The sequence below is a fragment of the Athalia rosae genome, chromosome 4, assembly GCF_917208135.1.
Source record: "Athalia rosae chromosome 4, iyAthRosa1.1, whole genome shotgun sequence".
Lineage (NCBI taxonomy): Eukaryota > Metazoa > Arthropoda > Insecta > Hymenoptera > Athaliidae > Athalia > Athalia rosae.
The window spans coordinates 8,291,541-8,317,324 of NC_064029.1; the positions used below are offsets into that span (position 1 = coordinate 8,291,541).

Sequence of the window (25,784 nt, forward strand, 5' to 3'; positions counted from 1 at the left end):
TATGCGAACTGCTGTCATCGTTGACTCAGTTCACCTGATCAGTACTGAGTAGTCTTCACTCCCAGAAGGCTGTGAGATCAATGTGCGAGTTTATTGTATCTAATTTTAGCATAACATTCAATTAGTATCGATTGGGTACCTCAGTGAGTAAATACTGTGACAAATATCATCGGACGATGGCTAACAAGGGTAATTAATAACAAATCAACTCATGAAAATATGTGAACATGTATTTACACGGTGGATAGGTTATGTTGTCGTAGATGAGGACCCTAGCGAGTCATCCGTTGAGGAGGATGTAGTGAAAGTATTCGAGCATGAAACACCAGGGGAAATATTGATCATAGACCCAGATACAGAAGTGAGTAGTCCCCCGTTCTAGTTGACTTGAAGCACCCATCCTCATTAGACGATCTGTGCACAATCTGAAAATAGATTTGACATTGCGAATCATTTAAAGTCAATTGGTAAATTGGGGCGTTGATACAATTATCTAACTCTCCATCGCTCATACGATATCTTACTTAATTTATCCATTCAAAATCCTGTTCGTCTACTTTTCCATGAGTCGATGAATCCATGAGTCATACGAATGAATGCTAAGATTTCATCATTAACTTGTTTCTTATTCACAGGAGCTTGATCTGAATCATTCTCGGCTCACAAAACTCGAGAATCTGGAACCGCTTACCAAAATAGAACGACTATGTTTCACCTGGAATTTAATAAAGAAAATTGAAAATCTTCATACTTTAACTACTTTAGTTGAACTAGAATTGCGAGACAATCAGATTAAAGTCATAGAGAATTTGGACGCACTTGTTAATTTGGAGTAAGTGTTCTCGGAGGAACTATGAATCGAATGAACACTAATCTAATCCCTAATATTCAATTTACAGAGTATTGGATCTTTCCTTCAACCGAATCAAGAAGCTTGAAGGCTTAGATCATTTGTGTAAATTAAAGAAGTTGTTTCTCTCATCAAACAGATTAACTGATATTGAGAACATATCTCATTTGAAGAATCTGACCAGTCTTGAGCTGGGAGACAACAAATTGAGAGAAATTGCTAATCTTAATGGGTTAGAAAACCTTACAAATCTATTCTTGGGTAAAAATAAGATTACCAGGATACAGAACCTTGATGATCTGTCAAATCTTGAGGTACTCAGTTTACAAGACAATCGGCTTGTGAAGATTGAGAATTTGGAAAATCTGACCAAATTAGAACAGCTCTATTTATCTGAGAATGGATTAACACACATCGAAGGGCTTGAAAATTGCCCTAAGATATCAACCTTGGATGTAGCAAATAACAGAATCAAAAAGATTGAAAACATTGAGCATTTAACTGACTTGGAAGAGTTCTGGGTAAAACAAAATTTTGAGTTCTGAAAACTTTTAGTTCTGTCGTATGACCGAGAAAACTCATAAGATTTAACTTAATTTCAGATGAATGACAATCATGTCGAGGATTGGGGTACCGTCCAGAATCTGACAGCAAATAAAAAGCTACTAACTGTGTACCTGGAGAGGAACCCCGTAGCAACAGACCCAAATTACAGGCGAAAAATAAAGCTTCTTTTACCCTGGCTAACACAACTAGATGCCACATTGTGTAGATAAGCAAAGTATTGTTAAAATTACGTATTTTGATGAATCATATGAGATAGGTCGGTGTTGTCATATTTATACCCAATTTTTTAAATATTTTTTCACGGTTTAAAAAAGACAGACTAAAGAAAGTACTTGTGAAATTAGTATGACGTCATCGTCAGCATTGCAGAATCTAAATAATCGGCTGTTCCAGCAACAGAAATGAATAATAAACGTAGATACTAGTGCCAAAACTTACGAATCAAAAACCGGTCACAACTGAAGAGAATCCTTAGTTTCGATACGAATTTGTTTACCGAGATCCATTAAGCGTTTGATTCCGTTCGTCGTGGTACCTATAATACGACTGCAGTCAAATCCTTAACTCCGTTTGCATTTCAGTAGTTTATTGTTATTGCAACAAATTACTCTTGTCTCTCCTTTATTGTAATATCAAGTATATATCTATTAATTGTCCGGATGTTCATCTGGCGAGAAAATATAAGCGTACTCATATATGTGAATAAATAAATAAATGCGATCACTGTATTATAAAACAAAGCAATGTGACTTTTACTACATCCAAACATGAATACGAGCAGAATGAAATAATGTTAAGCCTCAAGATATACTACAATACCATTGACAACTCTGTTCCAGCTACGAGGAGTCGCTCTCTTAAATTATATCCTTCAAAAAAGAAATTAGCTTCCGTTCAGTCTCAAGTTCAGCTACCGCTTGACGTACCTGAAATTACGGAGGTTTCCGTCATCATAGTTGCAATTGATCTCTAATATCATAGATTATTCTGACGGTCAATCTTGTACGTCAACGTCCGGATTACCTTGGCAAGAACTGGGCCAGTTAAATTCTCAGACACTGTAGACACGCAGTCATCGATTTCCTTCTCCAATTCCCTCTTTCCGATCCTGCAGACCTGACGTGTTCCATGCGTTAAAATTCTTAGAGTCTCGTGAGATAATGCGGGCATTATTATCGCGGCTAACGGCGTCTTTTCCTTCACAAGTCCTGAAAAACAAAGTATATATGCATCCAACGTGATTTGCATTGCATTAAATATCGATCTTTCCAGTTCTCATCTCTCGTGCTGGCCTTAATAATAGCGTTAATATTGCCGATTACTTGAACACATTTTTTTTCGTTCATAAATTACTCGAGTTTAGTTAACAGTAATAGATTTCCATTTCCGGCTCAGAGCGATTAATCTTTTAGCGTAAATCCCCATGTTATACCTATACTCTTGGATTATACTTTGCTAACAACTTTATTTATCCTTGACATTCGATACGCTCTGCAAGGCAGTTTCTCCAGTACCATTCTCTTACACCACGATTCAATTAATTATTTCTAATCAACATTCAGGGCGTTTCAACGTCTCGAAAGTAACTTCATTGGTATACCTGATTACTGATTAGCGTGTGGGTATGTTCATCAAAGATGCACACATGCTGCAGTTCATATGAAATTCTTGAAACACAGCTTCTAAATTCTAATTAAAAACTGGTACTTCGCTCGTCACGTTATACCATATTTTTACCATAAATATATTTTACCTTCCATGTTGATCTTCCTCGTTTTAAGCGAAGCGCACATTTGCCCCACCAAGATTCTCTGTTGATTTGTCATTCTTCTCAGTATCACGCGATCGGGATCCAGGTAACTGGGAGCGTGCCAGGCTTTCCAAGGCTAAAGCATGAAAGGAGGGACAAATACATATGTATTTATCCGGAAGATCGGTCACCCACTGACCACGGTTCTACAACTTTTTTTGTCTCTTCCATTTCATAACATATTTTCCTCCACGAAATTACATTCTATCCGACTCACTTTAAATCTGTACTTTGGCGATAGCGCCTCTTTCTGATCGAAACTAATCTTGGACCCTCCGCGATTCCATGGACTCTCGCCAGTCAGGCTTTCAGCAGTTGAGTTTGAAATACTAGTCGACCCTTTATGGCCACGTTCTTCGGTTTGTTTCGAATACATTTTTAGCACAGACGGTTCAATATTGTCTTCCATCTCCGAAAAGTTTTTCATCTCGGTTTGGTGGACTAATTCTTGTGTTGCCAAGATTTTTTCCGATTGTTTGAACTTTGTAGACCTGCGGGCCGTCGGTGACGTTCCATTTTTCGGTTCGTTTATCGGAGATTGAGAGTGTTCGGTATCGGTCACACGAAGATCGGTTCCCGGATCGGATCCTAACATCGCTGTTTCCGGCTGTCCGGCCGGCAGGTCAGAGGCATGTACTTCCATTGCCTGAATTACGACTGCTTCTTGGCTTTTACATTTCTTCGTACTGTCTGGCGAAATTTCGGAACCCTCATGACTCATTTGGAACGAAAAATCTGGAACATTCGTCCGTTTTACGTCCGGAAGAGAATTCTTCCATTCAGCGTAACAGCATGCACACTTCGTCTTGTTTCCTTGCACACTAAAATAGAAGTACAATTACATAATGAAAATTAAAGTTTCACGCACGATGTGCTTCTCACTTTGTATGTGGGCACGAAATGTGAATATCAAAAACATCCTCCTGTTTCTTAAGCTCTCTGCTAAGAAATTTTGGCTCCAAGAGCTTCCCTTTCTGGCTTTCGAAACTCTCCACATCTGCTTCCGGTTTCGATTTTGCTATTTTATTCCGTCTAGTGAAGATGTTGCTTCGAATCTCATTAACCAAACGATGTAACCCAGCAGCAAGAGGAACCGTCAATGTCGTAGCGACGAGCTCATTTTCTATGCTGTTCTCTAAGCTCGGGTCTATTTCCTCTAGTATCGAAGCCACGGAAACGACAAAACTGTTCGGAGACGAAACCAGCGGCTGACCAGCTAGAGAATCGAGGAATGTTTGGATGTCCGGGCGTGTCAACATTTTTCTGATTTCGCTCGGGCTGCTAGCCATTGATACGATTTTCTGCATTTTACTGGGATTCACTCGATCAAGAACGTCCATCACCGAATGAATGAGCGCCTGGATTTGGTTATTAACTAAAATCGGTACGGTCTTGTACTCCTTGTTTTGAAGATCGAGGCTTGTTACCGGGGAATTGATGAAAATTGGCCTACGAATTTTTCTAGGCTCCTCCAAGGCGCCGGATATTCCGGATACAATGGAGGTTGAGCACGGAGACCTCGAGAAATTACGGAACGGAGATCTGGTGCCAGAGGTTTTAGAGACCGTGGGCGTGATCGCTTGGTTACTTGGTTTAATCGTCACGATTTGCTTGTCGATTTCAATGTTGTTTTCCACCAAACCCGGCAACTCGGTAGACCCGAGACTCACTGGTTTCAAGGTCGTGACACTACAGGGCTCCGTACTCTGCAAAGAATTTGATCCCGATCGTCTGTTATAACTAGAAAAACTCCGGAAGGCCAAAGTTTTCGAAAGGTCTTTCGTTATTCGGTTCCAACCCCTGATCGAAGTATTGGTCATCAGCCGTCGAGAAATTGTATCTTCTTCGTCCTCCAGGCGAAAAGAAGTGCTCAGATTATCGACGTTTCCGACACTCGAATTACTGCGCCTAAATCTTTTTCTGCTGGATTCTTCGGCGACCGCTTGTTTAATCCTGAGCTCTTGAGCGGCGCCGAGCAAAGAGTAGACGTGGGGTGGAATTACGATCGTTTTCCCGATACGGTCAGGTACCATTTTAGTGCGTTTCTCATTTACTGAAAGCGCTAGACCGACCTCAGAATTTTCCTTGAGGTATTTTTCATATTTCCGTTCAAAGTCCCTGACGACCTCATCCTCCGCCTCTATCACCAGAGGATCCTTGTGCCGCTTCAACTCGTCAGAAAAATTGGTAGGCTCTGCGTCAACGTTGTTTTGAATTTCCACGACATAACATGGCAGCACGTTGTTCCAAGCACCGGAAAAATTTTCCGTCTTATCTGTCAATGCGGATTCAAATTATATACGCTCACTATGTAAACAGATGCTTTATCTCCAACGGTTATCGGCAGGGTAAGCACATCCGGCGATCTACCTGGCCTTGAACCCAACGTTTCAATTTGTGAGTAGCGATGTTAGAGGTGAAGGTAAAAGATAATTTGGTGAGTTTCGAGAAGGACTTTTAAAAATGGAGTTGTCAAGCATTTACGCATTCCAAATGGTTACTTCAGAAGGCAATAAAACGTATGAGACTTGACCTTGAGTTTAATAAACGTGTCAAATCGGACTACCTAGTTTCCACCTATTGTCAACAGAACTTCGAAGGTGATATTCTGCATCATCGCAGGTTGCGCGTCACAACGATTAAATGATCATACCGGCGACAGTGAAGCAAGTTCGCATTTAGTGGCGTACCTTTTTCAACGAGAGGAGTAATCGGTCTCATTCCATCGGATTCGATAGACCCGGACTTGGCATAATGTGCCGTCAGGATGTGGAGGCATACAACTTTGTCCGTATCCACTTCACCGTTGGTGAAAAGCATTGAATAAACCGCATCGAATACATCGACAAAATTCTTCCTCGGGGACTTGTTGCATGCTCTGATAGCCCCGGTGCAGTGATAACAAAACCCCGGATTGTGCGTGTCGTACATACGAACGTCGATCGCCTGCGTGGTTGACGAATATAGAAGGTAATTTCGAAAAGATATTTTGAAACGGTGGGAATGATAATTTAATAATAATTAATTGCGATATGCCGGGCAGGTACGCGCATTATAAAATGGCGTGCAACGATCTCTGCATAAAAAGAATGTGTATAGCTGGCGAGCAGCTATAGGTATATTAGATGTCAGCCGGTTGTGCCACTTATTGTGTATAAACCAATTGAAGTTTAAATTGACTAACAAACGTCAGACGTAGAGTCAGAGGTGTGCATCTCTTACGTCGGAGCCCGAAGACAACCTCGGCACTTGAAACCTCTTGAATTTAGATCCGAAACGACGACGTCCCGTCTCCAGCATCCGCATACTGGAACGTTTGACCGATTCAATTTTGCTTAACTCCCTAAGGAGTGCGGGATTGTGCTTTTTATCCTGAATTCCCATATCAGCGGACATGGTTCATAGGGTGGCTGGAGAAGAAGACGAAAATTTCATTTAAATTTGTACGGATAAAATTTATCCAGTCCGAGCCAAGCGCGGTTAATTATCTGCCAATGAATTCAAACGCAACCGAAACATCTTCGTAACGTTCACGGCCTACTTCTCTTTCCGGTAAAATTGCCCGTTCGCTGAAAACCTAATTCCTATCTCCGTTCTGCTGAAATATCTATTATTCCATCGCGATAACATTCGGCATAACAGTTATCGGCGATACGTTGTTCGAAACGATGATCGAGTTGCAATATAATATCGGTCACGTGCCGGTGCGGCGGAACGGCAGAAGTGACGCGCGATCTTGCGGTCCTTGGGCGGCCACGATCCAGAGGCGGGAGTTGGCTCTGGGCTCAAACGTTGAATTTCAGTCGACGCTTGCCACGCAAACCGAGAACACAGCAGCTGCCCGAAGCTCAACCGAGGAGTTTGAACGTTGATCGGTGGTGTTCACTGTTCACCAATCGACGCTCGCAATCAGCATACAGTAGTCTCCTACTCTCTCGTCCTCTTCGCCCGACCGGTATATTCATCTTCCTCCGTGGTCCCGTCGTCCTCTTCCTCGCTCACCTGGGTCCCACCTCGTCTCCCTGATCTCGTGATTATCTCTCTCCGTTTGTTTTTCGTTCTCTCTCTCTCTCTCTCTCTCTCTCTCTCTCTCTCTCTCTCTCTCTCTCTCTCTTTCACTCTGTTTATCTCGTACTCGAGGTCTGGCCGGTGCACGGCTCCACGAACCAGCAGCTTCAGCGTCAGAAGTCAGGGCAACCAGAAGCGCGTCCACGGACCTGCCGGATCCGCACTTTTCCGCGCATCAAATCGAACGGTGGTTCGGTATTTGTGGAAGATACGCGGCGTATGTGTGCAACGTGCGCGTGTGCTCGATGTGACGGTATCGCATAGTTACGAATCGCGTTTTATTCCGACGAATGCGTTTACGTTGCATGCGTAATTCATCGAAGCGGTGGTGCACTCGATATCGATGGTGTTGTCACGATATCTGCTGATACAAAGCCACCGGAGTTATTACCGCGACGAAGTGTGCGTCGAAGAGGCAAAGTGAGAGTTACCGTTCGCGGCGGTTCATTTTGTTTCGTGACCTATGACCTATGCCACAACTCGCCTATCGGTATACACGTATATTCCTTCGTTATCGTTATATACGTACAGTGTGGATGCTGGCTGTCGTTCCGAGCAGTGAACTGTTTGTTGTCAACCGTAGAGGTGAACCGGTGTGAACAATTACGAAACAGTGCGATATACCCATTTCTATTTCTAACGTATGCATCGCCTAGTCTATACCATAATCGTGAACAAAATTGATCGTACGTCCGAAACGATTGTGATTGTGGTACGTTAAAAATTTACTCCGACATACGACTCGAGAATGGAAATATTCATACCGTCCATCGATCGCGCGTGATAATCGCTTACGAATAAGCGATCGAGTTTTACATAATTCGACTATAACAGCCTATGAAAATTATCGGATTATTAAAAAACCGGCGGACGAACGGTTTGTTCGATCGATTAGCGATCGTTAAAACAGTCGGTTAGATCCGGTGAGTTAAACCTGATCTCGTTGGCCACATCGTATCGTGGAATTCTTCAAATTTCGTACGGCGTCCGCGCGGTCATTGAAACCGATTTTTGTTAGTTGGTATCGTTATTGAAAAGTAGGGGAATCTGCCTCCGTAACTTTTATCGAGGCGTCGTTATTTCCATGCAATTACTCGACGCGATATCAACGTACCTCGTCGTAATGCAGTTAGTTCAAAAAGCGTGTTGACCCAGGTGGAACATAGAGCGAATAACACCAAGTCACAAATTATTTCTGAATAAAATGCGAATAAATATTATCCGGAAATCCGCGGACGCGGTTTACTTTTATTGACGCGGTGTGTACGAGCGAAGATGAAATTCGCCAAACAGTGAGCGACATCGGTAAATATTTTGTCCATCCGTGTGTGAGATAAAAATTGAAAAGCAGAAAAAGAAGGAAGGAAGGAAAAGAAAAGAAATAAAAAAAAAAAGTACCGCGATGTGTGAAAGCGCGTTTTAGTGGCAGTGCTCGATAGATCGTTACCCCGAAGAGGAGTCGATCGATTGGAATTTGATCAGCAATAAACGTGAGATGGAATTCGGGAGCTATAGAAGTACGACTGGACCTCGTGTGCGGGTTCGAAGACGCGCCGAACTCGGGAGGAGGCTAACCAGGAGATTATCCTTGGTCGCAAAAGTACCAGCGGCGATCCTGCAACGCGCGAATCCTCCCGAACCTCGGCCAGTGGAAATAACCGCAATAGCACCTGACAAGACGCAGCTCACGGTGAGTTACGTTGAATCAAAATTTTTTTTTTTTACGCATATATACATGTTTTTTTGGTCCTTTTGTTTCTTCTCTCTCTCTCTCTCTCTCTCTCTATCTCTCTCTATCTCTCCTCACGAGCTGCGAAACCTGTTCGATCTCTCCGTTATAGAGCTCTGACGTCCACCTTTTCGGTGTTATCTCCTTACGATTGTATAATTCGACGAGGAAAATATCGTTACTATTATCGATTTCCACTAGCGCACTGCACCTAGTGGTTTGTCCGGATGGTGAAATTACGCTTGTCGTCAAGGTGAAATCGTTCGAACCCGATAACTCGTATCGGGTTTTCTTTTTCTTTTTCTTTTTTTTTTTTTTTTCTTTCCTTGTTTTCTCTATTCATGGTTTGCAAAACCGTAGCAGCGGGCGACACGAGGCGACGATGCAGCCTAGTCTGACTTTTACAATAATTCCGTATATCAAAGAACTTACTCCGAATGGAAAGCGGTGATCGAAATATATTTAAAATACGTCTACGTGTAGGTAACCACCACCTATATTGAATGTCAGAGAAAACGGTTCGCCGGTTACCGAGTGCTCGGTTATCTGGTTTTGATTTATTTTTAATCAGCTCGAATTGACTTATACGCAGAAAATGTCGTGGTTCAGCACTGTACCGTTTTTCGAAAGCTTCTAATATTCTAATATCCCGGTGCGTGGTTCCGCTGTGTAACATCACGCAGCGATGCTTTGTGACCAATGAAAATGATATACGAGACGCACCTATGAAACGACTACCATAAAACCCATGCAATCTTACATGATTCATAATTATAACGCGTTCGCACTTTATCATACCTGCACATTATTTATGCAAATCAATGACAGGTGAATTATCTTCATCTAATAATTTCTGTAATCTTATTAGTTATTTTATTCCAACTACTGATGGATGAAGATTTATCTCTTCTCTCCACACGCGTAATACGCTTCATACACCGTACTATTGCCTCGCTGCAAGTCGGTGCAACCGCGTCTACTGCAGCATATAATGAACATCAGAGTAATTCCGCAATGATAAAATCCGCGCTGGGATATTTCGTTGCACTATTTCGTTCGTTAGACTATTGTTTTTAATTTAATCGCGTTGAAGAAAGTGTACTTTATATCGGCGTGCATCGCTTTCTATTTTAGCACGGTGAAATGTTTTGACGATTGAATTTCAATTCAGCGCTCAACTCGTCTATACAGTTATACCGTAACAGGCTTTAATCCTGCCTTCCGAAATATCAAGGATCTTTACGACCGAAGATCCACAGAAAATAGGAGAGAAGATTTCCGAGTGGGTCACCGGTATACCGAATACAGGTATACCGGAAGAAATGATAATTTCGCAATTTAAGAACTGAAAACTACACCGTGACACTCAAACAGAGCGGTATCCCGACGCGGTGGTTGGTAAATTTTTCGCGCACAGAACACCGAGATTTCGTACAGTTACATTTGTTTTAGGCGTGAAATGGCCCTTGCTCTGATTAACAGAGCAAAAAGTCACGGTGACTTATGCCCGGTGAGTGACCACCTGCGGAATACTTTAACCCGAAACAATGGAATACCCGGGGGGGTTCGGACTCCTCATCGTACGTTAACTTCCATCCATACGAATGCCTCGCGATGCTCGGACCGAATAGTAGAGAGAAAAAAATAAAATAAATAATAATAGCGAAAGCATTGAAAAAAGATGAAAGAAAATGGCAACATTATACGTGATATCTACGGGTATGACTCAAGTACAGTTACGTTACGTATATATACGCGAGGTATCTATAGATATACGGTAGAAACGTTATATTCACGAGGAACGAACGTTTGTCTGTACTAGAGAAAGTCATTCCAGCTGGATATTTATATATATATATTGAAATTGAAACGGAACGCTTCCGTTCTAACTGTCGTTTATTCGTTCGTTCCCCTGGCTCATCGTCGTGCGTAGGATCGATCGGTTTAATAACAGTCTACTTCGAACTGCGATATCCGGTGGAAAATTGTACATGATACGATTTACGAGGACTGTAATGGATGATATTTGTCAGTGAATTACGCTGTAATGATTGCCCGGTAACTGCAGCAGAGAGCCGCGCAGTATTCAGACCATGGCTACCGCGATTCTTTGAATAGAACCGTACCATTCGTTCGCTAAACCTGCGGAGCTTTACACCGGATCTACGTACGATTCCGTATTTTTAGCTCGGTGCAGCAGCCTGGTGTTCGAGGTAGGACGAATTGTTATGCAACTGTACGTTCGAGTGACGTAAAGGTCCCCAATTATATGCGCCTTTGGTGAATCCACGCCTGTATCTACGTACGCCATCTGCATTAACGTTACGAAAATTTTATCCTCAAACAACAAATATCGTACCTATATATGTATACGTCTGGTATAATATGCGAAAAGAATTTTTCAACCCGCGCCACACGAAGAATTTATGAAAAATTTTTTCGAGAAACTTGTCTAATATTCTTACCCAGATTAAGTACGATTGGTTTTTCCCAATTATTGTATACCTGAGACGTAGGTAGAGATTTTAAGGACGCTTTTCCCCGATGATCCATCGACAAAAATTTTTACCTTTTCCGGGACATCGGTAAGGGAAAATACGGTCGCGTTCAGGTAGAGGAAGTTGTAAACGGCTGTAACGCCGGCGTTTTTTCTTTTCGTTTCTCATTTCACTTGCGAGCATATTTTTGGCGGTGACAATCGCTGCTAGCCGGTAGTTTTATTGCTCAGTCGGTCTATTCTCGACGTGAACTGTTATTGTAAGACCACCGCGACGCTTACCTGGGATTTTTGGCCACTTGTCACGTAACATTCTGGAAATAGTGTCGAAAACTTTCATTCCTACCGATCAGCTGATGCTCGTTAAACGTTCGTTCGCTGCGGTCTGCGGTCCGTCAGGTGACTCGAACCAAAAATTAATGAATTTTTCAGGGCATCAGATTCCAAATTGCAGTTTTGATCTCGTCAACTGATCACCAAATTTTGATTAACTCGTAACTTCATCGATCGACATCGGATCAGTATTTGATTTAACGCCAATGAAATAATATCGAAAGTAGTATGACGGAAAACCGAGTGAGGAACGCAGCGCGTATTATCGTCCGTCTCTCTCACATTTGTGGTTTTTTATTCGTCGAAATGTTTGCGAACAGAACTGCGGATTGCAAATGCATGTTCGAAGATTATGCAGTCGAAGATTAGAGAGCTGGACGTACGTACTACGTACGGCCGATACCTTGTTCCCGATGAACTGTGTTGATGTTTGGCATACATAGGAAAGCATATGGACTTTTTGTCGCGTGATTTAAATATTCCGCGACTCTGCCCGAGCCCGAGAAATTTCCAGCGGCTTCGCTCCTCGGTTACGCTTACACGCGATGCGATTTTCTTGTATAATTGTAAATAATCAGATGTATTTTAATGGTACAATTTATTCGAAACAGCCACACTTGTAGAACGCATAACTTAGCGCGAAAGAATCTATAGTGGAGGTACGAGGAAAAAAAAAAAAGAAAAAAAAAGGGAATTCAGAGTGTGGATTCCAGGTGAATTTTTTGTCTGCAAAAATTTTTCAACCTCTCGATTCCCGCTTGTCTCTGCTTACTGGCCTGAAATTCCCAGGCGTCAAAGAGCAGGTTGTAATACCTCGGAATTTTGAAGAATTTGTGATACTTGTGGGTATGGGGAGTGGGGAAAATCCTTTCGAATCGTTCCAGTTGCGTAATTTCATCCTCGTACCTAATGAGCTGCCGGATATCGTCTCTGGTCAGATTTTTCAGGATCGCGAGAATGTAGTTCGCTCGTACGGGGTACTTGAGGAATTCGTGTTGTTTTAAAATTTCTTCGGAGCTCAGCGACGTAGAGTAGATCCGTTGATCTTGTCGCATTTGGGCGTAGCGATATTCCTTGGCGAGTCGTCGTTCCTGGAAGAGCGTGATATTACCGGGTAGCTGATAGCCCGCTATGTTGAGGACGTTTCTAATCAGGGGAGCCTTAATGGCGGTGTCTAAAACCGAGTCGGCGTTCAGCGAGGGTAAAGTATTGACTTCCAAAAGCCAGGGGCGCAAATTTTCGTCGAGTATAACGTCGAAGCCGTACAATTCGTAGCAATTGTACGTCGAAGTGACGTTCTCTTTCACAGCCTTTCGCATCTCTGCCTCTCCGCTGATCATCGTTTTGACGACTATGTCCTTTATCTCGCTCCATATGATCCGGACGTCGATATTCTCCCTGGCGAAGTACGCCCACAATGTACCGAACGACCATTTGTTACCGTGGCACGAGTCGACGCTGTCGTTCACCACGTAATTCGGACTGTATTTGTTGACACTGGTGTTGGTAAGGTGCATGAAACGATCGTGAAGATTCGTAGAATCGTCCACGTATTTGACCGACGCGAATCTGACCAGACCCTCGTTGTACACGTAGATCCTCAGGGGATCTATGCTCGTGACGAGAACGTAAACTCGCAGATCGAATTTCGATCCGTTTATCAACTTCGGCTTGGCGATGTAACGTTGCACGACAACCGAGTGCCACTTGGGCACCTCCCACCACTGATCGATCACTCTGATACCCTTTCCGCGGCCCGATGCCGGCGGTTTTACGATCCATTTATCCCCGACGGTTTCTCGCCACCTTTCCTGAAACCGTCGCATCTCTCGAGGTAGCACGAACGTCTCGGGAACAAAACCGAAATGCTCTTCACCGAATCTTTGCCTCATCTTGTTCACGTTGGTCCAGAGTTGATCTTTGCATCCGAGGTTCTTCGAACCGGGGAAGCAGTTCAGTTTCTGAAATCCTTTCACCTGTTTGAAGGTGCCGGGGTCGCCCAACGTGTGACTCCAAGTTCCCGACCAACCGTCGGAATCTCCGACGAAATGAAATCCGGATTTTTCGAGCGTTAAAGCCACGATTTTTGGAATAACTCCGCTCAGTTTCCACTTCAGATGTTTCCTGATGCCGGCCGACAGTCGGGGGCATTTGCAATCGATCGAATGAAAGATTACGTAAGGGGCTACGAAAGGAAAAAGACTTTTTCGCATCGGGATATCGATGCCCAGATCGCCCGATCCAGCGGTCTCGTCGCTCTCCTTCGCTTTTTTATCCCCGTGAAGTGCGCTCTCTGTTATTTCGCTGTATAAAAACCACTCGTCATTTGTCTCGTGCTCCTCACTATCGATCCATCCATGTATTACGCCGTTGCTAGTCTCCGTAGAAGCATTGAATTTTCCGTTATTTTGGCCCCTCGAGATATCCGGGTTTGCGCTGCAGGTGACCATATCGTTATTTTCGCTTATTATTCGAAGGAGATTTTTTTCCTCTTCTCTTTTACATCGATATTTTTTCCATGTCTCGGTCGTGCACTTGAAATTTTTCTCGCGAATGCAGTCAGTAGATAACTGTCAAAAACCGGAACCGATAATTTTGTCGCAATTGATTCGAAGCTGATTTCAGAGTAGCCGGACGGGATTGCCGTTTGTCTCTGTGTCGAATAACGCGGCGTTGTTTCACGTCACTCCAGCGGATGATCGCGTGTATTAGTAAAATCTGAATTCATTCCCGAATGGTTTTCTTTTTTTTTTTTTTTTTTTCTTTATTTTCAATCGGTACATATCGCAACGCATTATTCGAAAATATGTTTTCTTCGCTTGAATGATTTGCGTTTATTGTTGAGGAATTTATGCAAAACCCGGTACGCCGTCGGCATCTGAGATTCAAATTAATAATCCACCCGTGCTTTATCACGATTCCGTGGGCTATGGGCATCGATTTCAATAATTTTTCAAAAATCAAATTGACCAGCGAATTAATATCGAAGTCGCGGTTGGAGAGATGAAAAATAGGTGTAGCTCTCGTTGCCAGGATGCGACCTGGGCGGCTGCGCGGTCATTGGAACGAGTTCACTACGTGAACAACAACCGGAATCATCCGCATGTATCCATGTTCACCGCAGAAGCGTGTTATCTGCTGAACGTCGAGAAATTAGACCGGCGATTTTAGGGATTATAGTCTCACTCTACTTACACGCTATATGCCGCGTGAAATACCGTCTGCTTTGTACTCGCAATCGGTGGAGATCGGATGACGCGATCCCTCAATTGGACGAAATTTTGCTTTTCTATGTCAATCGCGTTCAGCGGGGTGTCCCCGGCGCAAGAGGGTGGATGATGATTTTTTTATAAAAATATTACGTCTTCATAGAATTATTCCTCCAACGTCTACGTCGGAATGACCTGCAATTAATCCAGCTGGAAATTACCTTTCACCGCGATAATTCGCCTGCCCGTGACGAATCCACCGCGATGATTAAATGGTCCGGAAAAATTGACCAATCACGGGCTCCGGTGGAGGCCCCGCAACCGCTCCCATTTCACGACAGGAAATACTCGCCGCCGAAAGTACGTGCGTCGATGGTTCAACTCTGGTTATCTCAATCAATGGAGATACAATAGCTCGAAGTACGTCTCCGCTGCGTTTGCGTGAAAAATCTCAAAGCACGCGCCTTCCGCTTGATTTACAGCACCATAAACTTCGCCGACCCGTAGGAGGGAACGCGTCTGACCCTGACCTCGTCATCTGTTGTAGGAAAAGGAATAGAGAAAATATTCCGTCGAAGGTGCGCGAGTACATGATACGCGGAAGTCGCGACGATCATTCCTCGGATTCTGATCGAAGAGATGAAGAGGAGAGGTGAAAAAGACGGAGTTAATTCTGGACCGCTACCCTCGTCGCAATTTGTCAATAAAATATCTCGGTGTTGTGGTTTCGGTGACACCGCGGTGCCAGTATTTCAGATACAATGTAAACAAATTCTGCGGCACCGGCCAGGGGGGCCATGAGACCAGAAACGCCCCACGCCGATGATAAATTCCACATCTGGACCTGCCTACGCTGCACGTGCGAGCACGGGGAAGCTGTGAACTTGTGATATAAAGGCGCCGGGGAATACGATTGTATTTTTGGACGCTTCGGGAAACAGACGGACGTCGTTTCGGTCTGGGCAAAGTATTTGGAAAACGGTCCACGTTAACCGTACGACGCGCAATTTCATTATCACTCCACTGGGAACCGAGCGCTCGCGATTTCACTCGAAGCTGTCTACTGAAAAAAAAAGCCCTCCTCCGAGCACTTCGCAATTAATCGTCGATACATCGGCTATTATCTCAGCGATTCCTTTGAGTCTCGGCGATCCGTTAGCCGGCGCGCGATCGAGCACTGAAACACTGGTGCATCGGACGCGCTGCTTTCCGATCTGCGCCGATGCTCAAGGTCGCAAACGACGAGCTGCAGATCTGTAACCACTGATTACCATGCATACTTACTTTTACTCTTTCAGTGTTATTGTTATTGTAATCCTCGCGAAGATAATTGCCGTTCGCAGTGTATGCGACGTGTATCGCATACACATCTTTTGCGAAGGATCTAATTCATCATCACACGCGCATCGGCGTTCGAAGACCGTTTATAAATGTTGTACGAAACACCGCTCGTATGTTTTTTCAACCCGAGGACCATTTGATTATTTTTCTTAAAGCGTTGAGAGATTTTTAAACAACGATGAAATTGTTCGTACGCGCTAACTTACAGCTGCGCGTCAGATTTTTTTTCTTTTTTGTTTTTTTTTCTATCCAAATCGACGCATGTGTACACGCAGAGATGGCGACGAACGACGGACACCGTCGATAATAATCGATGTAGATCATCAGCTTTGGACGTTAATTATTCTATCGCACTCGATGTTTCGAGTGGATATATTGTTGATCTTGAATTTGATTTATGGTACGAGTGTCTCACCGACGGAGAAAACAACTCCGAACTCAGATTGAGCTGCAGCTGCTGCGACTGCGTAGCTGAACCTGTCGCGAAATGATCGAGTCAGTCGCGAGACCCCGAGAAAAAGAGACACATATGGATATTTTTTGTTTTTGTTTTTGTTTTTTTTTTTTCGATCCGCACCTCATAACAACTTGTCGATATATCAATTCTTCGCTTCCGCAATTATACGCGCACATATTTGTACCATGTCAACTTGCCTATTTAACTGTATACACATATATGCATACATGTACATAAGTAGTGGAACACGAGCACCCCAGGATCGCGCGTTTTGCATATTACACATCCATAAGGTATAAAGACTGAAGCGGGAGAAAAACCTTCGCTGACGTGAATAGCGTGCGATGTCTATATTTTCTACGCCTGTGACTATTATTAGTAAATATTCATAATTCGTCCTTCGATAATACCTACGGCAAAGAATCTCAGATATCGCTCGAAGTTCCCACACTCCCGTAACTGTAACGTACGCTATACTTACGCCAGCGTCGAGGAGAGACTAGTTTGCCCAGATATGATCCCGCGTGGACACATTGCGAACGTGCATTTTCGCGGAATCTCACGTGATATCGCCGAGTCACAAAGATTCCATGACAAATTACCGTAACGTATCGTTGAATCGTCGGACGTATTTATCCTCGCGTTGCATAAAATAAAGGGGAAATAATGCGATTCTGATAAGGCGTAAAGGAATGAAGGAAATATTATTCTCATACGGAATCACACGTTTCGCACGAATCTCGCTATTACACCGTAGTACGTGTCGCACACAACGCACGGCCAATTTGAATAACGCAATCAACGAGATTCGCATCGGTAATATCTGCACTAATCCCATCCCACATTTGCTTGTCAGTTGTCACCTTTCCTATTAGATCGTCATCGTTCGATAGAAACGCCTACGTATCGGTCGAGCGTAGAATAAAAGGTGGAAGAAGCTCTCGCGTCGAACGGTCGATAGGCAGGACGGCGGCGAATCGTGAATCAGTTTTGGTTCATGCGTAAGCGGTTGACACGCATTTCCAAAGCCGATGATAATCTCTCTCCATGTTGAGATTGGCATGAAAAAGAGAGAGAGAGAGAGAGAGATAGGGCGATTTTGTACGGCGGTCGGAGACTCGCGGACTTTTTACGCATACCTTCCTAGGCGTTCAACCTGTGCTACTGGTCGACTGGATTCGCGAACACCTCTATATCCGTAGCCAAGGACGGACGCGTCGCGACGTATATTTTCCACACGCGGTACGCACTATTCGTTTATTCTCTGTGTAATACGCGCAATTCTTCATGTTCCCCGCGGCTCTTGACAGAAAAGAAATATTTCTACGCGTGAAAATTTCGGTCGGTTTTACGAATCTCATTTTAGAAAAACGTCCTGCGTCAAGGATTTCAAGCGGCGAGTAGGTGATCGGCGAGGACAATAACTGTCGTTGCAAAAATTCGGCAATGTTCGTTTATTTGTCGTATTTAAATCGTCGGCGTAGGTATCGGTTCGTTTTTTTTTTTTTTTTTTTTGTTTTTTTCATATCGAGCGGCGAGGCAACTTCGGAATATTTCGCGCCTTATCGGATTGTTTGAGATTGTACGTACACCGTGACCATGGCGATTCGGTTTGTCTAGACCGGATAACACTCACCTGCTTATGTTTCAATCGATTCGGGCGTGACGAGGATTTATTTCAATGAATAGTTCATGAGACGACGCGCGAATCGTGAATCGAAAATTTACCTACCATCCTTCCAACCATTTTTGGAATCGTCGTGAATCGTACTGTTATGGTTGTCCGCAGGTGGTTATTTTTCTTTCGAACGATACGCGCCAAACCGTATGACCAAGAGACATAATACAGCTCGCTGAAATAAGATATGCGACCAGTCGCACCGCGTATGCAAAGAATCTAATAGCTTCTTAGAAAACTTGTACACGTAACGCACGAACTGACCCACGGTGATCTTTTGTTGCGTTTTTTTTTTTTTTTTCTTTTATTTTCTATTTTTCTTCAAGTCTTAAATTACAAACTGCTGCGCCGAGGTGATCGAAAATGGCATTGCGTACAACCGACGACTGCACAGCGAACGGAGATTGGCAATGAGTCGTAGCTACTCGCGAAGGTACATACCGCGTGTCCCAGCATTATTTACCCCGCGGTGTGTCCGGTTACCTGCCGTCAGGGAACACCTTCCCCGCAGCGCCACGTTAATTCGCTGACTTCAGTTCGACTCACCGGTAAAGCGCAAGCCTGGCGCTTGACGACAGGTGACCAGACGTATACCGCGGTGTAAACGTTGGGGGACACGCGGTACATGAGAGAAATAGCCATACCTGTAGGAAATGAATGAAATAGGAAACACCATATAAGTAATAGCCGCAGACGTGTACGCAACGCGGGATCCGCAGTCATCGGGCAAACGTCCACTGCCCTCGATAAACGCTTCGCACGTTCAATGAAGTTTTTGTTATCGATCACAGAGCGGACTTCCCGTCTCCGTACGTACGACGTACATGCGTTCGATCAGAAATCGGAAAATTACGGCCATGCACACGCACGAGGCCCGATGCCGTGAAATCTCGAAAGCTACTAGCGAGAGAGATGAAAAAAAATCTTATTTCATAAGCACATGGCGGTACTAACAAATGTGAGTTTTGATATCGGCGGCAAATGCAGGCGACGGGAAAGGTGCGAAGTGTTGTGTACGGATTATCGTTACGGCATATAGATACAGTCATCCGCGAGTTATAATAGAATCGAGTCACTAGTTGATTTTTCCATTTCTTTTTTTTTTTTCTTTTTTTTTTTTTCCAAGTATCAACCAGTCTGACTATATCGAGTAATAGTAACGGTCGCCGAATTACTCAACACGTGCGAAACTCTAACGCAGCTCCACGTTTTTATATTTTCTTTGATTCGTGTACAGTCTACGGATATACATATGTGTGTGCGGTTGATTTCATTTCTTGAGAAAACAACGCGATACAATATATGAACGTTCCGCAGCTCAGCTGCAGTTGCAAAGTCGCAATTTCCAACAGGTGGTCAGGTTCTGTTTCATTGTTATTTTTATCGATAATTAATTTGACGAGAGTCGTTATTATTTCTACGATTTGCGGAAAGTGTCGCGCGTCGGTACAGCGCACGCGTTTATGCGGGCGTTGATGTCTCCGCATTCTGGGAATGTCTTTCTCCAATTCGCACCGCTACCGATGTCTCTGCGTTTATCTACCGCAATTATCCATTACGCAATTTATGAAATAATCAACAGCCGTGAGAATTCCACGGACGATGAGCATCTTAATAATCGCATCCTTTTGCGAAGACGCTTATTGTTATATTCGAATTTGGAACGCGAGATCGTATATTTAGAATATCGGGTGTGCCGATGGCTATAAATAACATTTACTTTCTGGATGGCGAAGATCGAGTTAGATTCGTGATTCGTAGAATAAACGAAACCTCAATCAGCGCAGATCGGAGCCGTTCAATAACGGTGAGGTTGGAATTTCATAATTCGAAGCATACAGCAGCGATGGCGTGTGCGGCGCGTCAGCCGTACAATCCAAACAAATTCTCAAACACTCACCGCATAATCGAAGCTTTCATTGGCTTTTATTTCAAGTTTATTTTAAGAAACGTTACGTTCGGATTCGCTGCCGCCCGAAAATCGGAGTCATTTTTGAATTATTATCTCCGTCAGTTTACGAAGCGACTGTCAAAACGCTCCTCCGACGCGGGACGGAATTTTTTCAAAACGAAAGAATTATCGAGACGCGATGACCGCCACGTTGCAGATCTCTCAAATTGATGGGGCGATTATTCAAATCGAGCGGTCGAAGTAGCGAGCGGCTCTGAACTGAAATTAAAATACGAGAGTCGATCGGTCGGTCGGTCCGCGACTACCGGCCGCCGCGCTATCTCATGTTTATATTTTTCTCTATCTCTCGCGGTATCGCGATCTACGGCGTCCGATGAAACGATAATAATTTCCGATCCCGATCGGAGACCCCGACCTTCGGGTTGTAATAACAACTCCGGAGGTGTGACCAACGACTGTCGTCGTAATAGGTGATATCACTGCACGTTGCGCCCGTTGCGCCGATAAATTAATTGATACGTTACGATCGCGTCGCTTCATAGATTCGCTACTCCGTCTAACTCACCTTGTTTATTACCTTCGTCTTCGCCGAGGAATAAGAGTCGCCTCGCTCAGTCCCGCACATTTCGAGTATGGCGAATGCGGCGCGCAACGACTCGGCCGATATTATCCTTTCACCGAGCTACCAGGATAATGGGATGATAAAGCGGAGGAGATATTCTTATTCGTTCTTCGCGTTTCGAACGAAAAGTTGGTAAAAATGCACAGCGACGACGACTCGTAGGTGGATCGTAATTATCGTTCCAGAATAAGCGTCGCGCGGCGGCGGAGCGAACTCTCGCCGCGTTCGAGGTGTGCTTAATTAGTTTTTCAGTAATTACCTCGTCACTGTTTGTATCTGCGTTTGTTATTTTATTCAGGAGTCGCGGCTAATCCCCCCGACGAGTTCGCTGTATTACACGGCAATTGCAGCGGGATGACATTTTCAGGGTAATTGGCTTCAGTTTTTAGCACGACGGAGAAATTCTAGCATTACAATGACGTCACCGAGTCAAAATGTAAATCTGCTTCGCGGAGGTGCGCTACGCGGTGACATAATTTTTTTGTTGCCCGTGATCCGTACTCGGGTCGTAAGTAGGTGGACCGGGTGACGAGAAAGGCAGGCACTCCGTGGCACAGGCCACTTCTAATCCGCAAAGGATATACACATCGCGATCGGTGGGCACGCTTATTCCTACGACCGATGACGATCGATTCGCGGGTCCTTTTTCGAAACGGATGAGTTATTGTTGCGGTGGCGCGATATCCACGCGAGAACAACGGAGCGCTTCGTTATTAGGAATTTTCACCGAGGTTCGAGAAACAGGTATCACGCCTTCGATTATTCATCTCCTCTGCACCTCTGCGATATCGTGTATGACGTTTTTTTTTCTTTTCGTCAATTTCGTTTCGTTGCCGCAAAAGAGAGCAGAGTTTAGATTCGGATTAACGAATCACCGTAACTCGTGGAGTCGATGATCGATTTTTACGAGTCGTCGAAGTGCGGGGAGGATCTGATAGCACCGATACATGAATACAATGCTTTATTAGGATCGTTTATACGGTACCAACGCGTCCATTATTTGCAATTCAGTAGTGCCAAAAAAAAAAACAAACTTGAGCGGCAAAAAATTGGCATTCTTTTTTTCGCGACAAGTGGGTGTCACTACTTTCACCTGTGTATATGTATAAAACGCGAGATGTGTACGTGCATATACTTATGAACACGTAAAAAATCCCGCGTTCCGCATAACGGTATAAAGCCGAATGTTATATTCTAATTTAAATAAATCTGCAGTGCGCGAGCGCAACCCGAATGACACCTTGTCATTTCGAACCATATAATACGTCGCTATTTCGTCACACTTTCTGGAACCTTTTCCGACTTTCGACTCGCTACTCAACCCCGGGTGAAAAAATAGAATTTGGGTCCAATCGCGACGACGAACGGAATTAATCGAGACTCTGATTCTTTCTCCTCTCAATATTTGGGGACCCAGATGGCGAAATTTTTCATGATTCATTTGCAACAGTTTTATTACCGCGTATAAGAGTGTACGAGAAATTCACTCCGCTCGGTGCCGAGGAGGTTTTATTTTATTCTACTCGTTCTCGAAGAACCTGAATGATAAAGCGACGCGGATTCTTTTCACCGTGTTTTGTTGCGTCGCGGTTGTAGTCGCTGCTGCTTTTCTGCCGAGAGTCTCCGACCGTCGAGACTTCTTTCCAGCGTGCTGCAGCTCACGCCAAGTCACGTAGAGATTAGGAAAGCGGAGGACGGTGTGTGGAGGAAGAAAAAAATAAACAAATTATTTCAGGCCCGGTGACACAGTCGTATTTCAGCGCAACGACGTCGCGGGCAACGCGCTACGCTAATGACCGAACGGCGAATACCGGACCTAACAAAATTTATGTCCGTTTCTTTTCACCGATGTAGGTACACGCTCGGATTTCTATAATTCCACCATTTTTTACCTTTTTTTTTTTCTACCATCGACCTTATCACTATCGCCATTGTCATCCGTTCCCCCCCTGCACTCGTAAACCTTCGCCGAACCTTCGTCGTCTTATCGATAAGAGGGTCGAACGCGCCGCGACGGCTCATCCATTTTTTTTATCTATCATGCCGCAAAGTTACGGACAAATTTTTTTTTTTTTTTCAACCTTCTAAAATCGACCGGAGTTTCCGATATTCCGAGTCGTCGCCGTAGCCGCGTGTTTATTCGCAAATGAATTGTGCCAATTAGTTTCGCACTTGGTTGTTGAGCTACGGGCGTTAAATGGATTCGCCCACACAAGTTTTGGAGCAACTATAGTCGCCATAAGTCGAACTTACGAGTCGCTAATCACCGACAAGGTGCTGCGAATCTCGCGAACCTCGCGAATCAGCGCATACAGATATACCGACTCAATCTGGGACCTAATTGCGGCCAAATTGTCGCTGTTACGTCACCCGACGACCTTATTTTTTTTTTTCTCGATCTTTTTTTTAGAAAATATACTGAAATCGGACGGTTGCACGTAGTACCTACCCGGTAATTTGAAGGAAATATATTTCGCGTCGTCGCGTCGGCTCGAATTGGGTCCGCGACTGACGAGCGGTTCACTACGTCGTGTATGTGTAGCGATCGAGGAGCAAAAGATATAGCCGCTTCGAAGCCAGACGAGCGAAGAGAATACCGAATGGATCGCCGCAGTCTTTGCGGAATACTAGATCAGCCAGAGTTGGTCAATACGCTGTGGGCAGCTTTTTCAAGTGAATCGTTTAGAAATTCGCAAAGGCGTTGTCCACGCAGAGTTGTATATATACATGTATGTATACGCGCGGCGTTGCGCCTCGATGTTCCTTCGAATCGGAGTTCGCTACGAGATTATAGACGGTAGTGCGTAAAAAAAAAAAAAAGAAAAAGAAGATTCCTCCGTTGCGTATGAAAATTTTCTCTAAAATAATCGCTGGTAATATCCTCTTTTTATTTGGGTAATATATCGTTAAACTTACGTCGCATAATGTGAAATTGCTCGCATCTGGTTGCGGAAATCTCAATTATTTACGGAACGACGCCCGGAGAGAAGCGCGGCCCATTATTGTCGGCATATTTATAGACGACGGGAACTCAACGTTTAAGTATATCTCGTTGCCGGCGACGGCTAAAAAAATTTAATCCTTCAGGAATCGGGCCAAAAATTGCTCGCGCGCGACTCTCGCGTTTCACAAAATTATCGTCGGTACGCGCGATTCGTATCGTGTCGCGCAGGTAGAGTTTCTAAAAATGTGAAATTTTGGAATCTGGTAGATTCTATTTTTTTTTTTTCGTTTTATTTTTTTTTTTTTGAATTAATTCATCGCAGACGAAGAACGACGGTCATCTATTTTCTCCTAATCTGCTCGATCGCGTCCATCTGAACGGACGTGCACGGGCGCTCGCGCAGTGCAATTCACCTGCGAAACGTATATCGGTGCAAATCCTGTTTCGACAGCTCACCTGGTTTCAGAGATAGGATCTCGAAGCATCCTCGGATGCGGTTATATTTCTCTTCTGGATCACATGCGCGCCTCGCGCACTCTTTAAATCTTTATTATCGAGTTCTCGGCGTCGAATCGCCCGGAGATCCCCGGAGTAATGGTCGCTATCGGTGGTTGCAACGAATGTACGCGCGTACGTCGACGGTACGCGCGGCGAGGCGAGGCGGGGCGCGCGGTAGGTGCAAATTTCAACCGGCTAAATGTACGGTGCATTGAAATGCGAAGGTAAAATGATAATAAAGTAGAGCAGCCGCTTGTTGTACGTACAAATTACGAGTCGTATTGTTGTCGGCTGTCGGACGATCGCGCGAGTCTTCACCTTCGCCGGACGACCTTCTGCCTCCCGGGTCGTTTTTTTTTTTTTTTATCTTTTCTTGCCGCGCGAACCGTTTCGCGTCACATTTGCGCGTTGCAATTCGGTTCGGCGGTAAATTTTCGTCGTAAATTTATCGCCGGCGCACACCGTCCTGCACGTGGGGATCTTCGGGCGTTCCATTTTTAGGATATTATACGATCGTTCGGAACACGGATAACATACGGTACGGTCATATCTTATAGATACTCGATACCTACGTAGAATCGGAGTAACGGAATTCGCTGCAAACGTCACGCACCGCGGTACCCCGACGGACAGACGTGATCGGCCGTGCAGCAATTTGCAAACCATACGCGATGCACGAACACCCGTGTTGTGTTACGTGTATATCGTTGTAGAGAAAAAGTTCGTTGCAAACTTCGAATCGCTCGATATCCCAAGCCTTTCCAATCTATTATTCGCCGTGATTCATATCGATAACCGCGTGGGTTGAAATTATTATTTTGGCAATGAACCGACCGCGCCTCGCGATTCGACGCGACTTTCGTTCTCGACTTGCGTTCAGAAATTTCGAAACGGGTTAAGGAGAGAGAGAATTATCGATCTTTTCCGCGCATGAGAAGCACCGGTGCTTTTCGAAATATGTGTCAAGACCGAAATTCTCGCGTAGATATCCGGATTTTTTAATAGCCTTTGAATAAAATATGTACATCGAATCTCCGGTACGCCAGCTACGACTATTACGCTCGTTGGACCGCTGCGGACGGTTATACTTCCTCTTGGACATTCATCCGCTGGACACACGTTCGGGTTCCCGCGATCCGGTGAAACGGTTTCTCTCACGACGACCCAGGATGACCTAAGAATTCTATCTACCGTTCCAACCGACAAACTGTACGAAACCGACGCGATCCCCCGCGGATCGTCACCTCCCACGATGTACCTACGGTGTGT

The 25,784-nt window shown here is 44.4% G+C and overlaps 4 protein-coding genes across 9 annotated transcripts in view; 2 read left to right on the forward strand and 2 right to left on the reverse strand.

The window, feature by feature from the left end:
* The first annotated feature begins 32 nt into the window (after positions 1 to 32).
* LOC105684432 (protein phosphatase 1 regulatory subunit 7) lies at positions 33 to 2,157 on the forward strand. Of its 3 annotated transcripts, none has more exons than XM_012397757.3 (5): positions 33 to 189; positions 249 to 361; positions 636 to 832; positions 900 to 1,371; positions 1,453 to 2,157. In XM_012397757.3, exons 1-5 carry the CDS (start codon positions 177 to 179, stop codon positions 1,624 to 1,626), a joined length of 969 nt encoding a protein of 322 aa, XP_012253180.1. In that variant the 5' UTR covers positions 33 to 176; the 3' UTR covers positions 1,627 to 2,157. The 3 variants fall into 3 exon arrangements, with proteins under 3 accessions (XP_012253180.1, XP_012253181.1, XP_012253179.1); XM_012397758.3 differs by having other exon boundaries at positions 264 to 361; XM_012397756.3 differs by having other exon boundaries at positions 41 to 361.
* LOC105684430 lies at positions 1,945 to 7,119 on the reverse strand. 2 transcript variants are annotated; one of them, XM_020851460.2, is made up of 8 exons: positions 6,450 to 7,119; positions 5,918 to 6,173; positions 4,110 to 5,502; positions 3,445 to 4,048; positions 3,171 to 3,303; positions 2,441 to 2,625; positions 2,237 to 2,343; positions 1,945 to 2,084 (listed from the first exon to the last, which is right to left on the reverse strand). In XM_020851460.2, exons 1-7 carry the CDS (start codon positions 6,621 to 6,623, stop codon positions 2,275 to 2,277), a joined length of 2,814 nt encoding a protein of 937 aa, XP_020707119.2. In that variant the 5' UTR covers positions 6,624 to 7,119; the 3' UTR covers positions 1,945 to 2,084; positions 2,237 to 2,274. The 2 variants fall into 2 exon arrangements, with proteins under 2 accessions (XP_020707119.2, XP_012253177.2); XM_012397754.3 differs by having other exon boundaries at positions 6,412 to 6,592.
* Positions 7,120 to 7,133: 14 nt separating this feature from the next.
* LOC105684468 (rho GTPase-activating protein 20-like) overlaps positions 7,134 to 25,784 on the forward strand; it is a 143,693-nt gene continuing 125,042 nt past the window's right edge. For all 3 annotated transcript variants that reach the window (XM_048654049.1, XM_048654050.1, XM_020851458.2), the window contains exon 1: positions 7,134 to 8,985. In XM_048654049.1, the coding sequence (XP_048510006.1) occupies positions 8,791 to 8,985 (195 nt within the window). In that variant the 5' untranslated portion in view covers positions 7,134 to 8,790. The remainder of the gene's footprint in view (positions 8,986 to 25,784) is intronic.
* LOC125500627 (tubulin monoglutamylase TTLL4-like) lies at positions 12,034 to 21,199 on the reverse strand. The gene has a single exon (XM_048654055.1). It carries the CDS (start codon positions 14,302 to 14,304, stop codon positions 12,550 to 12,552), a length of 1,755 nt encoding a protein of 584 aa, XP_048510012.1. The 5' UTR covers positions 14,305 to 21,199; the 3' UTR covers positions 12,034 to 12,549.